The following is a 14,918-nucleotide window of genomic DNA, read 5'->3' as shown; positions in this document are numbered from 1 at the left end:
CTATATTTTTAAAGTTTATTTTTATAAATTATTTAAGTAAATATATAATATTATTAAAGTATTTTTTATATCTGCATTTACTTTATTTATAATATTATATTAAAATAAATTAAGTATTATAATTTTAAGGGTAAAATTTTTATAATATTATATAATATTTTAGGTTTTTTTAAAGTAATATTTATAATTATATTATTTATTATCTTTATTATTTTTTAAAGTAATACCTTTAATTAAATTTACTAGGTTTATAAAATTAATTTAAAGAATAAATTATTAATTAAGGATTTTATTATTAGTTTTTTTATTTAATATTTTAAATATATTTAAAAGTTTAAATATAGATTTATAAAAGTTATAGTTATTATTATTTTTAAAAGATTTTAATTATTTTAATAAATAAATAATTTTATTGCTTTTATTTATAATATATATTGCTTTTAGCTTAAGAATTATAAATTATTTTTTTTTTAAAGATTTATAGTTTTTAGCTATATAGTTTAGCTTTTTATAATTATAATATTTAAATTTTTTTTTTTCTTTTATATTATATTAAAGTCTATAGGTCCAGCTGTATTACTATTATTTCTAGCAATTGGTTTCTGTTGTTTTTTACTTTAATTTATTTAAAATCTTAAATAATATTTCCTTTTTTATTTAAAAAAATTTATTTTTAATTCTTATAGTAAATTATTTACTTTTATATATTTTTTTATAAAAAATAAAAGATTATATTATTTTTAATTAATTTAATAAATTTTTTTTTTAATTTTAGGTTTAAGTTTATTATAGAATTATTTAATAAATGCTAATTCTCCTTAATTAATATATATTGCTAGATTTTAAAATATTATAGTATAGTTTAAATATTTTCTTTTTTAATAAATAGTAGTAAGTTTATTTTTAGCTATTTTAATTTCTTTAATATTCTTAAAGGCTTTTTTAAGTTTTTTTTTAAATTTATTAAAACTTTTAAAAATAAATTTAATAATATCTTTAGCAGTAAAGTTATATTTTATATAATTATTTTAAATTAATTTAAATTATTTAAAAGTAAGTTTTAAAAGATAAAATACTATAAAGAATACTTTATTTTTTTTTTTTTTAAAAATAGTAAAGAAGTTTTAAAAATAAGCCTTAAGTTATATAATAAATAATTAAAATTTAATAGGCTTGCTATTGTATATTAGTAAAGGTTAAAGCGTAAGGGTAACTTTAATATTTTTTCCTAAGGCTAGTGCTTTTTATTTTTTATATAGTTTTTTAATAAGTTTTTTAAGCTACTTAATAGTAAGCTTATTTTAGTTAGGTTTGCTAATAAAGTTAATGTCTTTATTTATATCTTTAATAAAATTAAAGGTAAGGGTATTAAAGTTGCCTAAGGTTATTATAGTAGTTTAAATTACTTAAAAAATCTAAAGTATTTTTTTAAATAAAAGTTATTAATATATAATATTTTAATTTTATATTTAATATAAGGTAGCTAGTTTTTAAAAAATAAACCTTTAATATTAGGTTTATATTAGCAGAAAGATATAAGGAATTTTATAAGTAATTTTAATTATATAGCTAATAACTTTAAATAAAAGTTTAATTTAATTATTATATAGATATTATATTAATAATTAATTATTTAAGCTATATTTAATAAATATAATAAATAGTTTTATATAGTAAGTTATTTTATAAGGCTTATAATTTTAATTATAATTCTTTTATAATAGCTTACTTTTATAATAGTAATCTATTTAAAATAGTTTACTCTTAAAGCTATAATCCTTTCTTTAATTAGCCTATCGGTCTATAGTATATCTAGAGTATATATTTTATGGTTTTAGGTTATAATACTTTTTTACTTTTTTTAATAGTAAGATTCAGTTGCTTTTTAGCTTTTACTCTTTTAAGAAAGCCCTTGGCATTTATTTCTAGCGCTCTATAGGCCGCCGTGCATTCCTTAGTTCACTAAGGAGCGCTGTATCCATTCTAGTGCTTTATTTTACCTATAGCTTCTAGTATATCTTTAAAGAGGTTCTAAAGAGCCTTAATGCAGCTGTTTAGGTTGTCCTTTAATAGTTCTTTAAAGTTAATTATAAAGAGAGTTTATATAAAGGAGTGCATTAACTAACTAAAAGCTTTATATTATTTAAAAAGAAGGTATTTTTTTCTAGCTCCTGGGGTAAAGTAAATAGGTTTTAGTAAAGTAATAATAACTATATAATAATCTAAGCCTATATTTAAAGAGCGTTTTACCTATAATAAAGTAAAGCAGTTTATAAAAATAAAGTTAATGCACTTCCTTAAATCTTTTATAAAAAAGTTTATTAAAAAGGGAAGGAGGTTATATTTATTAGCCTATTCTACTATTCTATTGCCTACTATATCTAGTCTCCTGCCCAGTTGCCAGGTCCAGTAAGTAGCATTAAAATTGCCTATAATAATAAAGCAAGGAAGGGGGGAGCCTTATTTAATAAAGGTTTTTATTATAGTATCTTCTAAGGCTCTTTAGTAAATATTAATAATTATATAGCCATAAACCTTTATCTAGCAGATATATTTATTTTTTAAACTTAAAGAAAAGAGTTATTTATTAAGGAGGTTAAGTAAAATTTTAATAAATATAAAGACTAAAGGTCTAGCATCCTTTTAGTTATTTAAGGGGTTATATACTTAAAATCCAGGGTAATTTTTAGTCTGCCTTTTATTTAAGGTTCTGTCCTATTTAGCATAAGGTTCCTAGATAAGCATAATGTTATAGCTACCTTCCTATGCTAGTAAAAAAGCAATATCTTAATAAAGGCTATTTTTCCTAATATTAGCTTAAAAGATTTTAAGGCTAGTTTTTCTTCAGCGGCTGTAACAGGGCCTACTGTTTATAAGTCTGTCTTAGGGGGTTTATTTTCCCTATTTAGGGCTTTATCTATGTTTTTATTTTTTTCCTCTTTACTATTATCTATCTCTACTGCATAAATCTTTAATCTAATAAAGAAGCTGTTATAACCTGAAACTATAAGATATATACTCTAGATATACTATAGACCAATAGACTAATTAAAAAAGGATTACAGCTCTAAAAGTAAGCTATTTTAAATAAATTACTATTATAAAAGTAAGCTACTATAAAAGGATTATAATTAAGATTATAAGCCTTATAAAATAACTTACTATATAAAACTATTTATTATATTTATTAAATATAGCTTAAATAATTAGTTATTAATATAGTATTTATATAATAACTAAATTAAACCCTTATTTAAAGTTATTAGCTATATAACTAAAATTACTTATAAAATCCCTTATATCTTTTTGCTAATATAAACTTAATATTAAAGGTTTATCCTTTAAAAATTAACTATTTTATATTAAATATAAAATTAAAATATTATATATTAATAACTTTTATTTAAAAAAATACTTTAGATTTTTTAAGTAATTAAATTACTATATTTTAAAGTAATACTAAAGGTTAATTTATTTTAAAAAAGACTTTCTTTTTTATTTAAAATAATAATAAAAATAAAATTATAAAAGAAACCCTTAATTAAAAAAATATAAATAATAATAAAGCTGCTAAATTAATAAAAAATATATATAAATTAAATAAAATTTTTATAAATAAACTTAATAATAAAAAGTTTATTAAAAAAAATATAAAAGCATTTATTAAATAATAACCTTTATTTATATTTAATAATAAAATTAATAAACTTTATTTTTTTTAAACTTAACTTAAGGCCTACTTTAAAGATTTTAAAACTACTTTTAATATAAAATATAAAAAGACTTTCTTTATAGCCTCTTGCTTTAAAGAAATTGCTTTTAAATAATTTTGCCTAATGTAAGATACCTATTTTAATAACCTAAATAGACCTCTATTAACTTAAGTTTAAGAAGTTTTTAATAGCTTTAAATAATTTAAAAAAGAACTTATTAAAGCATTTAAAAACATTAAAGAAATTTAAATAACTAAAAATAAACTTATAAATATTTATTAAAAAAAGAAGTGCTTTAACTATATTATAAAATTTAAAAACTTAGCCTTTAAAGTTAAATAAAAATAACCTGCTTTTATTAAATAATTTTATAATAAACTTAAGAAAAGTATTAAAAAAAAGGTTTATAATAAAAATTAAATTAAATATAATTTTATTTCTTTTATAAAAGAATATATTAAAGCTAATAATTTACTTTATAAATTTAATATAAAAAACTAAAGCTTTAATAAAAAATAGTTAAACTAAGGTAAAAAATAATAAAAATTAATTACTAAAGATAATAATATAGCTAGATCTATAGACTTTAATATAATATAAAAAAAGAAAAAAGAATTTAAATACTATAATTATAGAAAGCTAAACTATATAGTTAAAAACTATAAGTCTTTAAAAAAAAATAATTTATAATTCTTAAGCTAAAAATAATATATATTATAAATAAAGGTAATAAAATTATTTATTTATTAAAATAATTAAAATCTTTTAAAAATAATAATAACTATAACTTTTATAAATTTATATTTAAACTTTTAAATTACTTTTAAATAATAAATATAAAAGTAAATAATAAAATCCTTAATTAATAATTTATCCCTTAAGTTAATTTTATAAACCTAGCTAACTTAATTAAAGACATTACCTTAAAAATAAATAAAAATAATAAATAATATAATTATAGATATTACTTTAAAAAAACTAAAGATATTATATAATATTATAAAAATTTTACCTTTAAAATTATAGTACTTAATTTATTTTAATATAATATTATAAATAAAGCAAGTATAAATATAAAAAGTACTTTAATAATACTATATACTTACTTAAATAATTTATAAAAGTAAACTTTAAAAATATAGTATATTATTAAAGCTATTATTATTAATTAAGTATTTATTTAAAGCCTTAATTATAAAAAAATAATTAAAGAATATAACTACATTAACCTAATATATTTACTATATTATTAAATTAATTAAATTAATTATATTACTTATAAATATATAAAATATTTTAAATAAAAAGTTAAAAAAAATATTTTTTTAATATATATTCTTTAGTATATAATATTAAAACCCTATAATAATTTATACTGCTTTATATAAAAAGCTACTTAATAATATTAATCCCTTAAGACAGTTATTTTAAAACCTTTTAAATGTTTAAATAAAATAAACCTTTTTAAATATATTAATTAATTTTATAAAATATATAAATTAAAAAAACTATAGAATTAATATAAGTAAAAAAAAAATTAAAAAAATAAAGCTAAATTATTAATAAAAAGAATTTAAAAACTATAATAAAATAAAATATTTATAATATATAAATAAAAAAATTAAAAACTAATATTATTTAAAAAATTATTAAAGTTTTTTATAAAAGGGCAGTAGAAGAACTTATAATACTTAAATATTATTAATTTAAAATATAATAATAAAAAAGAAAAAAAATACTTTAATAAAAGAATTATTTTAATAATATTATTAAATAAAAATTTATTTAATATTTTAATAAATAATAGGTTAAAAAGTAACTATATATTTACTATAACTATAATATATTTATAGTTATTAGTATATAAAAAAAAAAAACTATATTAACTTTTTTATATTAAAGGATAAACCTTTAAGTATAATAAAGAATAAATAAAGTAATAGATTAATCCCCTGCTGCTATAAATTAATAACTATATTATAAATATAGTATATAATATAGCTAATATTTTAAAATATAATTTTATTTTAAAAATACTTTAATTATATAAATATAAACTTAATATAAAATAAAAAATAAATTAAATTTATTAATATAATAATAGAAATACTTTAAATAAAATTAATATAGAAATATTAAAAAAAAAACTAAATTGCTAAAAGCCTAAGGTTTTCCTTAGCCCTTTAAATATCCTTCTTTAGTATTATTAAAAAAAAAAGAAAATAAAATAAATTTATATATAAAAATATATTATTATTTTATACTAAAAACTAATAAAACTTAATAAAAAACTATATAAGTAAAAAATAAAAAAACTTACTTTTAAAAAATAATTAATATTAATTTTAAAATAATATTAAAAATATTAAAAACTTTTTAATAATTAACTAAAAGAAAAATTACTACTATATTTAAAATAAAATTATAAAATAATATTAAAAAAAAGAAAATTATTAAAATTTTATAAAATATATAACTTAAATAAAAAAAAATTAAAAATACTTAAAGAATAAATTAAAATATAATTATAAAAAAAGTATATCTATATATTAAAATTACCTATTAAATATTTTATTATTTTTATTTTAAAAAAAAATAATAAACTTTAATTAATTATTAACTACTATAAATTAAATTAAATTATTATTAAAAATAAAACCCCTTTATTATTAATTTTATAAATTAAAAATAAATTATATAAAAAGAAATAGTTTATAACTTTTAACTTTATAAAAGCTTATAAGCTTATATAAATAAAAAAGGGAAATAAATAAAAAATAGCATTTACTATAAAATATAGATTATATAAATATATAGTTATATTATAAAGGCTTATTAATATACCTATATCCTTTTAAAAAAAAATAAACTATATATTAAAACTATATTTAAATAACTTTATAATAGCTTATATTAATACTATTTTTATTTTTTTAAAAAACCTTAAAGAATATAAAAAATATATTTATTTTATATTATAAAAACTTAAAAAGTAAAACTCTTTATTAATTTTAAAAAATATATTTTTTATTTTTAATAAATAGAATTTCTTAAATATATTATTATTTTAAAAAAAATCTATATAAACCTTAAGAAAGTTATTATAATTAAAAAATAGCTAATATTTATAATACTTAAAAAAATATAAATATTTTTTAAATTTATTAATTATTATTAAAAATTTATTAAAGATTTTATATAAAAAGCTACTTTATTAATAAATATAATAAAAAAAGGTATTTTTTTTAAATAAGAGGAAGAATAATAAAAAGCCCTTAAAGAACCTAAAATAGCAATAATATTAAAACCTATTTTTACTATATTTAATTTAAAAAAACCTATTATAATTAAAATAAATACATTAATATTTATAATAAAAGAAGTATTAAATTAACCTAAAGAAAACAATAAACTATAATCTATTATATTTTTCTTATATAAACTTTATAAATTAATAATATAATATACTATATATAATAAAAAATATTAGCTATTATTAAAGTACTTAAGAAATAAAAATATTATTATTATAAAAATAAATATAAGGTTATTATTTTTATAAACTATAAAAATTTTATTTACTTTACTACTATATAAAAATTATTAAGCTAATAAATTAAATACTTTAAATTTCTTTTATAATTTAACTTTAAATTTATTTATTATAAAAAATTAAAAAATAAATAAGCTAATGCATTAAATAAAAAAATTAATTATAAATAAAAAGTATTTAAATATATAATATAAGTACTATAATTTAATAATAATAAAAACATTAAATAAATATAAATCTATATAATATTTAAAATCTTAAAAAGCAACCCTATACTTAAAGAAATTAAAGAATTTATTAAAAATTAAAAAAATAAATAATATTTAAAAAATATTACTATAAATTTAAAATATTTTAAATAATATAAAAAAATTTAAATACTTAAAAAACTATAAAAGAAAGTAATTAAATATATTTATAAATATCTATTATATAAATATAAAAGTATAATAAAAATATATAATTAAGTTTTAATATACTATAATATTAAAAAACTTAAAGAATATATAAAGTATATTATATTATATTATAATATATTAATAAATAAAAAATAAAAATATAAACCTTATAAAAAACTATAACTGCTACCTATTGTAAAATAACCCTAGAAATTAATTACCTTTAATTATATTATTAATTTACTTTTATTAAAAAAACTATTTATAAATATATAATATAATAGTATTTTTATAATAATTTATTAACTTATAAAGTAAGTTTACTTTTTACTATATAAAAAGTTATATTTATTAAAAAAACTTACTTATATTTATATAAAAATAATTACTATTAATTATAAATTACTTAAAGAAATTATTTTAAATTAAAAATAAATATTTACTTTTAAGTTTTAATAAAAACCTATAGCTAAATTAAAAATAAATTATAAATTTAATACTATATATTACCTTTAAATAAATAAATAAACTAAATATATAAATTAAATTATTAAAGCCTATTTATAAACTTATATTAACTTTATATAAAATAATTAAGTTAAAAAACTATTAATAGCTTAATTATATTATAATAATATACTATTAAAATCTATAAAACTAATGCCTTTTTTTATAAATTATAAATTTATATTAAAAGTATTTAAATTATTATAAAATAAACTTAATTTAAAAAAAGTATAATTATAAGCTAAATTAATAATTAATTTATATAAAAAAATATATATATAACTTAAGTTTATTAATAAATATATAAAGAAATATATAAATAAAAATAAAATTATAAAATTAATTCTTTAAAAGAAAGATATAGTTTACTTACTATAATATTTATAAGGCTATAAATTACTAAACATTAAAATAAATAAGCTAAATAATAAACTTAATATTAAAAAAATAAAACCTTATAAAATTTTAAAATAAATTAAAAAAGTTAACTATAAGCTAGCTTTATTAAATATAATAAAAATATAAAATTCAGTCTTTTATATATTATAACTTAAAAAAGTATAAATTAATAAAAAAACCAAAAGGTTTATTTTAAATAAAATTATTATAAAAACCTAAGAAAAAGAATATAAAATTAAAAATATTATTATTATATATTAAAACTTTAAAACTTAAAATATTAAATACTTTATTAAATAAAAAAAATATTTAAAACTTAAAAACTTATAAAAACCTATTAAATACTTTAGCTTTTAAAAGCTAATAAAAAAGTTTCTTTAAACTATAGAATTAAAAAACTTAAATTAATAAACTTAAGTCTAATGCTTAAAGAAGGCTAGTTAATATTATTAAAAACCTTTAATTATTAAAAATTATTTACTACTTTATTTTTTTTATTTAATTTCTATATTTTATAATAAATTAATTTTTTACTATATTTTTTTATTTAACTTTTAATATAATAAATATAAAATAATTAATTTATAGCCTTAAATAGCTTTAACTATAATTTAAAAAGCTAAGCCTAAAAAGACTTTAAGGCCTTGCCTACTGCTTTTTCTTTAGCCTTTAATTTCTTATATTAATCTAATACTTTTATTATTAAAAGAAAAGTTAGCTATTATATAATAAAAAAAAAATATCTACTTATAAGAAAATATAACTAATATACTATTATAAAAATAGCTATACTTTATATATTTATAATAATAAAAAAAATCTTTAATTATATAATAAAAAACCTTTTTTTAAAAATAATATATATATAATATATTAAAATTAAATTTATTAAATAAAATATATAATATAAAAATATTATATTTATAGGTTTTATAAAAAATAAATTTAAATACTTTATTAATTATAATAGCATTTTTAAAAAAGCAAGTTTATAAAATTATAAATAAAAAAAGACAATATACTTATAAATTATATACTATTATATATATAGCCTTAAAAATAAAATTAATAAAAAAAAGGTATTATATTATAACCTAAAACTATAAAATATATACTTTAAATATACTATAGATTAATAAATTAATTAAAAAAGGATTATAGCTTTAAGAGTAAGCTATTTTAAATAAATTACTATTATAAGAGTAAGCTACTATAAAAGGATTATAATTAAAATCATAAGCCTTATAAAATAACTTATTATATAAAACTATTTATTATATTTATTAAATATAGCTTAAATAGTTAGTTATTAATATAATATTTATATAATAACTAAATTTAACCCCTATTTAAAGTTATTAGCTATATAACTAAGACTGCTTATAAAATCCCTTGCATCTCTCTGCCAACATAAACCCAATATTAAAGGTTTATCCCTTAGGAACTAGCTACCCTATACCAGGTATAGGATTAGAACGTTACAGAAGCGTTTTATTAAAGAGTTCTCTTTATTAAAGTTAACCTTAATTATAACTGCTTAAGCAGAAGTCCTAGCAGGTAGCTAAGGGGCTAAGCTTAATAGCAGGAATTAAACTTGCAGTCTTGTTTAAGGGGCTTTAGTCTTTATATTAGATTTATTTACTAAGGTAAGGCCTAGGGTTTAGACAGGTTTAAGGAGATTAATTTTAATATACTTTTATTATCCTAGTTCTTTAATTACCTTAAGTTAATCTTTAATAACATAAACTTTTTTTTTATTTTTTATAGTTAATCTAGCCAGATACTTAAAGAAGTCTGCCTTATATAGTCTATTATAGTTTATATATTATAGAGGAGTAGAATAGTTTATAGTAGTATTCTTATATTTATTTAAAGGCTTACTGCATTTTAGGCATTTCTTAGTCCTAGTGCAGTTTCAGGGGTTATAGAATCTAAAGTACCTTTAGCATTAAGTAATTTTAGGCTTCTATACCTAAAGCTCTGCTAGATAAAAGTTATTAAATAGTCTAAATCTAGGCTTAATATTTTCTTTAAAAAAAATAAAATAGCAGTATATATCTAGGGATTCTCTAAAAGGAGCTTTATAGCAGGCTATTAATAAACTCCTAGCTTTAGCCTTAATATATACCTCCTCTAGGACTAGTATATTTATAGAGTGGGTTTTACTTATATTTATATATATTTTTAATATACTATATAAAAGAAAAACTTTTTATATATATACTTCTTTAATTTTTAATTTATTACTTTTAGCTATTATTTTAAGTATAATAATTTTTTTTTATTTTTTAATCTTTTACTTAAAAAGCAAAGCTTAATTAAACTTTTTAAAAATAAATAATATCTTTATTTTTAAGCTTTATAAAGCTAATTAATTCTTATTTAGCCTTAATAGCTATTATCTTTCTCTAGTTATAGTCTAGGGGGACCTAAATAAAGATATAGTCATTAGGCTTTTAGTTGCCTATAGCAGTTTTATTATTATTCTTTATTTTAGCAGCAGAGGCCAGCCTTTTGCTATTAAAAGCAGGATTCTTCTAGGTATTAAGGCCTTTTTATAGCTTTTTGTTGTAAGTAGTGTTCCGCAATACAACCTATGCCTATGTAACTTTAGGATCCTTAGGGTCCTTAAGGCCTGCTTTTCCAGTAGACACAGGAGCTTCCGCTGGGGTAGAGTCCTTTAGGCTGCTTAATTTATCCTTTATACTGCAAGATATATTAATTAATGTTATTTTAGTTAATTAAGCATCTTTTTTATTACTGCCCATTTTCTTAAGGTTTTTAAAACTCCCTGCTAGGTTTATATAAGAGGTAATAAAATTCTTAAAAGCAGTATTTAAAATTAAGCATATTTATTCTACTACTGCAGAAGAAAGTTTAATTATATATTATATTAAACAGAAGTTAATAACTATAGCTATATTTAATACTATATTTTATTTAGCCTATTATTATACATTTATTTTTTTAATCTAGCTTAAGATTTTACTTTTAATAAAGAATTTCTTTTCTTTATTAAGTACAGTAGCTTTCTTTAAACCGCTAAATATAAAGGTAGTAAGGCCTTTTATTTTCTATATAGCCATAGCTATACTCAGCCTTGCTTTATTAAAGCTGGGTAAGTATATATTATTTACTTTAAAGTCTTCTTTAAAGTATCTTTTCTTCTTGGGGGTAAAGGGGAGCACAGTAGTCTTTTCTATTCCTAGGATTAAGGGGGCTGCTCCCTTTTAAGGTTATAGTACGGTCGCTGGCCCAGGGGCAACGGTGTTAGTTCTATTCTAGGTATCCAGAGGGTTTGTAGATATTTCTATCTCTCCAGGGTCTCCAGAGGGGGCCGTAAAAGTAAAAAGCAAAGGCATTTTATCTAATAGCTAGTTAAACAGAGTGAGGTTTTTGGTGGTTAGGCACCCAAAAGGTGGGGTACCTGTAGATGTAGGAGGGAAGCTTGATTATTACCCTGAGTAACATCATTGAGAATATCGGGATGCGCATACAGTACAGGATTGATGAAGCCAACTGGTTTCTTCCCTAATTTAAGTCGTTCTCCATTGATAAGCGTAAAGATACTGCCGAATAACGGGGTAGCGGCACTGGTCCCGCTTACAGGTTGAAAACTTCCGTCCACAGCCACGTCGTACCGAGCACCATTGACGCTTACATCAGGTAGACCGCGGGAGTTGCCGCTGGTATTGAACCTGTCTGCTCCGTAGGAAGGGGGGTAGCGGGTCAAGTAATGGGACACGGCTTCAGCCTGGTAGGCAGGCAGTGAAAAAATATTGCTGTAGCCTCCTCCGCTGTAGATGTCAACCTCACAGGCCATCTCAGGCTGCTTTCCTTCGGCCAAAACAGCTACAATATTAGTGCCAGGAATAATTTGAGTGGCACTAACCGTAGTGACAAAGGGACAATCGCCCGGAAAAGGTGGGAGGAACCTTCCGTAGGTACCGTTTGTAAGGGATTCTCCATTTGGCTTAAAGCACCTCTTGCCCAGTCCTGCTACACCTGCAGGTAGGCATCAGGAAATAAGCCATAGGACAGTTATTTTCTCTGAAAGCCTCACCGTAATCAGCTGAAGGGTACAGTGCAGTAACCCCTTGTAATCTTAATTTCATGTACTCATGACATTGACGAATAATATAGTGTGGCGGTAAATCCTTAGCAAAAGACCATGATGAAGAGATGACATATGTGGGTTGCAAAGTCCCGCAAGTTTCAGTCCCGTTATAGCCGCCTAGCTGTAGGTCAGGGTAGTGACGGTCACCTTGAGGATCATCTCCGCCGTCATAGGTACAATAAGACTTTTCGATACCATCGAGAAAGTTGTTATAGGACGCTCCTTCCACCATATCCCCAACTTAGAACAATGTGACCTCCTGTGAATATACCAAAGCCATAGCATATTCGAGATCTAGGCCTGGCTCAATGTTGTTGTATTCGCCCTCCTGTTGTTGTTGAGGATAACTACTGTCAATGGAATTAAGATGTGGCCGTTGGCCTACCAGCTCCGGCTGGGTGTCAAAAGACTGAGTACACACGCTATTTCGTACTAAAACATATACATTTTTAAATACTAAACTGTTTTGAATAAATACAACATAATATAATATAATATAATATAATATAATATAATATAATATAATAAAAATATATGGATTATTAATTCTTATATAAAATTTTATATTTTATAGATTCTATTTCCGGGTAGGTGAAAATCAGCTTGTTCCCAGACTTTTGATATCCGCTGTACTCCTTAAACATGAAGCGGGGATGCCACTAGCAAAGTACGTGCATGTACCCCAATATCACCTGAGGCTATTGTCACCAGCTTCTATATACGAACGGCCTTTTTACGATGTAATAAGAAGCGAGCCCATTCCCCCCCATTCTTTTATATCTACAAATAATTTCTTCTGGACATCAACTTTTGTTACCTTTTTCTCTCTTTCTGTGTAAAGTAAAAAGTTTGTTAGAGGGAAAGCTCTTTAATTCAGTTATGGGCACGCCAAAAGAGCATCTCCCGACCTCTATTTCAGAGGATGACATTAGGGCCCTTATTGCATCCCTCGGTCTGCCATCGCCACAATTGATATCTCCATTATCTACCACAGCGGAATATCATTCAATTTACATCCTTTCTTTTCCTTCAGCAGTAGCGGCTAGCCTTTCCCCGACGTTGATACCCTTGCCCAACGATGATCACGTCCAGCTCATCTTGCGCATTTCTGGCAATCATTTACCCCGCATCAAAACTATCAACGAAGTTGCGGTGATGACTTGGGTGCGACAAAACACTCGCTTCCCTATAGCGGAAGTTGTGTGCTTTGATGCTAGCACCGATAATCCCCTGGGTCATGAATATACTCTCTTGCAGAGACTTCCTGGGGTTGCAGTTAGCGACGTCTATCATCGCCTTTCTCTGGAGATGTTAGATCGTCTCATCGATCAGATGGTCGACATTGTACACCAGACTCATGAAATGTCTTGGCATGGGGTATTTGGTCTTCAGTTTGACAATAATGGATATATCATCCCAGGTCCCGTAGTCGAAGAAACATTTTGGCACTCGCATGATGTGGCCAAATATTGGCCCGATTCAGAATCTGTGGAATCTCTCAATGTTAGCGGGCCATACGAATCCTACACCGATTATATAGCCGCAATGGTACGCGTTTACCAACATGCAATTCGTATACATCCAAGTTTAGAAAGCATGCGAGATCTTTTACCACGCCTTGATGCTTTTGTGAACGCCCTGCCAGAACATCCTGAGCTCAATGATTCTAGGTATATTCTGGCACACAAAGATTTGCACTTCGGAAACGTCATGTATGATGAGTTGAACGGTTGTATCACTGGCATATTAGATTGGGAATTCTCCAGCATCGTGCCAGCGCCCCGATGGAATCCTGCTAGGGCTTTTCTCTGGAATGGCCAATATACTCCAGAGGCCACTGAAGAACGGAATCGTCTTCACGAGCTGTTTAGAGAACGTTGTGTGGCGCGAGGGTTGGTCTCTCTTATAGAAGAGACAAATTTCCGTTCGACTATGCAGCAGGCGATGCAAGATGCAGTTAACTACCTGCGTGCAATTGTGGAGGTTAGCCCACGCCAGCAAAAGGCAGAGGTGGTTCCTAGCTGGCGGGCTTCCCTTGAAGAGAGGCTGGATGCCTTTAAGGTTTGAAATAGTTCAGTATCCATTGTATAAACAGCAATAATTGAGATCTTGAAGTTTATCATCATGGTTAGAATACAGCCTTTTCTTACTACCTCTCCTCCATGCCTGATTATGAAAAATTAATTAAGTTCTATGCATCGTATTTCAGGCCCTTTAACCACGATAGTCTT

The 14,918-nt window shown here is 21.4% G+C and overlaps 2 protein-coding genes across 2 annotated transcripts; one reads left to right on the top strand and one right to left on the bottom strand.

Moving 5' to 3' along the window:
• Positions 1–11,973: 11,973 nt before the first annotated feature.
• Positions 11,974–12,919, bottom strand: TrAFT101_002295 (uncharacterized protein; the record flags this gene model as incomplete). Its single annotated transcript, XM_024906454.2, has 2 exons — positions 11,974–12,575; positions 12,634–12,919. 2 exons carry the CDS (start codon positions 12,917–12,919, stop codon positions 11,974–11,976), a joined length of 888 nt encoding a protein of 295 aa, XP_024763421.2.
• A 470-nt stretch (positions 12,920–13,389) lies between these two features.
• On the top strand, positions 13,390–14,894 carry TrAFT101_002294 (uncharacterized protein). Its single transcript, XM_024907882.2, has one exon. It carries the CDS (start codon positions 13,567–13,569, stop codon positions 14,752–14,754), a length of 1,188 nt encoding a protein of 395 aa, XP_024763420.1. The 5' UTR covers positions 13,390–13,566; the 3' UTR covers positions 14,755–14,894.
• The last annotated feature ends 24 nt before the right edge of the window (positions 14,895–14,918 follow it).

The sequence above is a fragment of the Trichoderma asperellum genome, chromosome 1 (assembly GCF_020647865.1).
Source record: "Trichoderma asperellum chromosome 1, complete sequence".
Classification (NCBI taxonomy): Eukaryota; Fungi; Ascomycota; class Sordariomycetes; order Hypocreales; family Hypocreaceae; genus Trichoderma; species Trichoderma asperellum.
The sequence above is the reverse complement of the archived record's forward strand: the minus strand, read 5'-3'. Positions and strand labels throughout refer to the sequence as shown.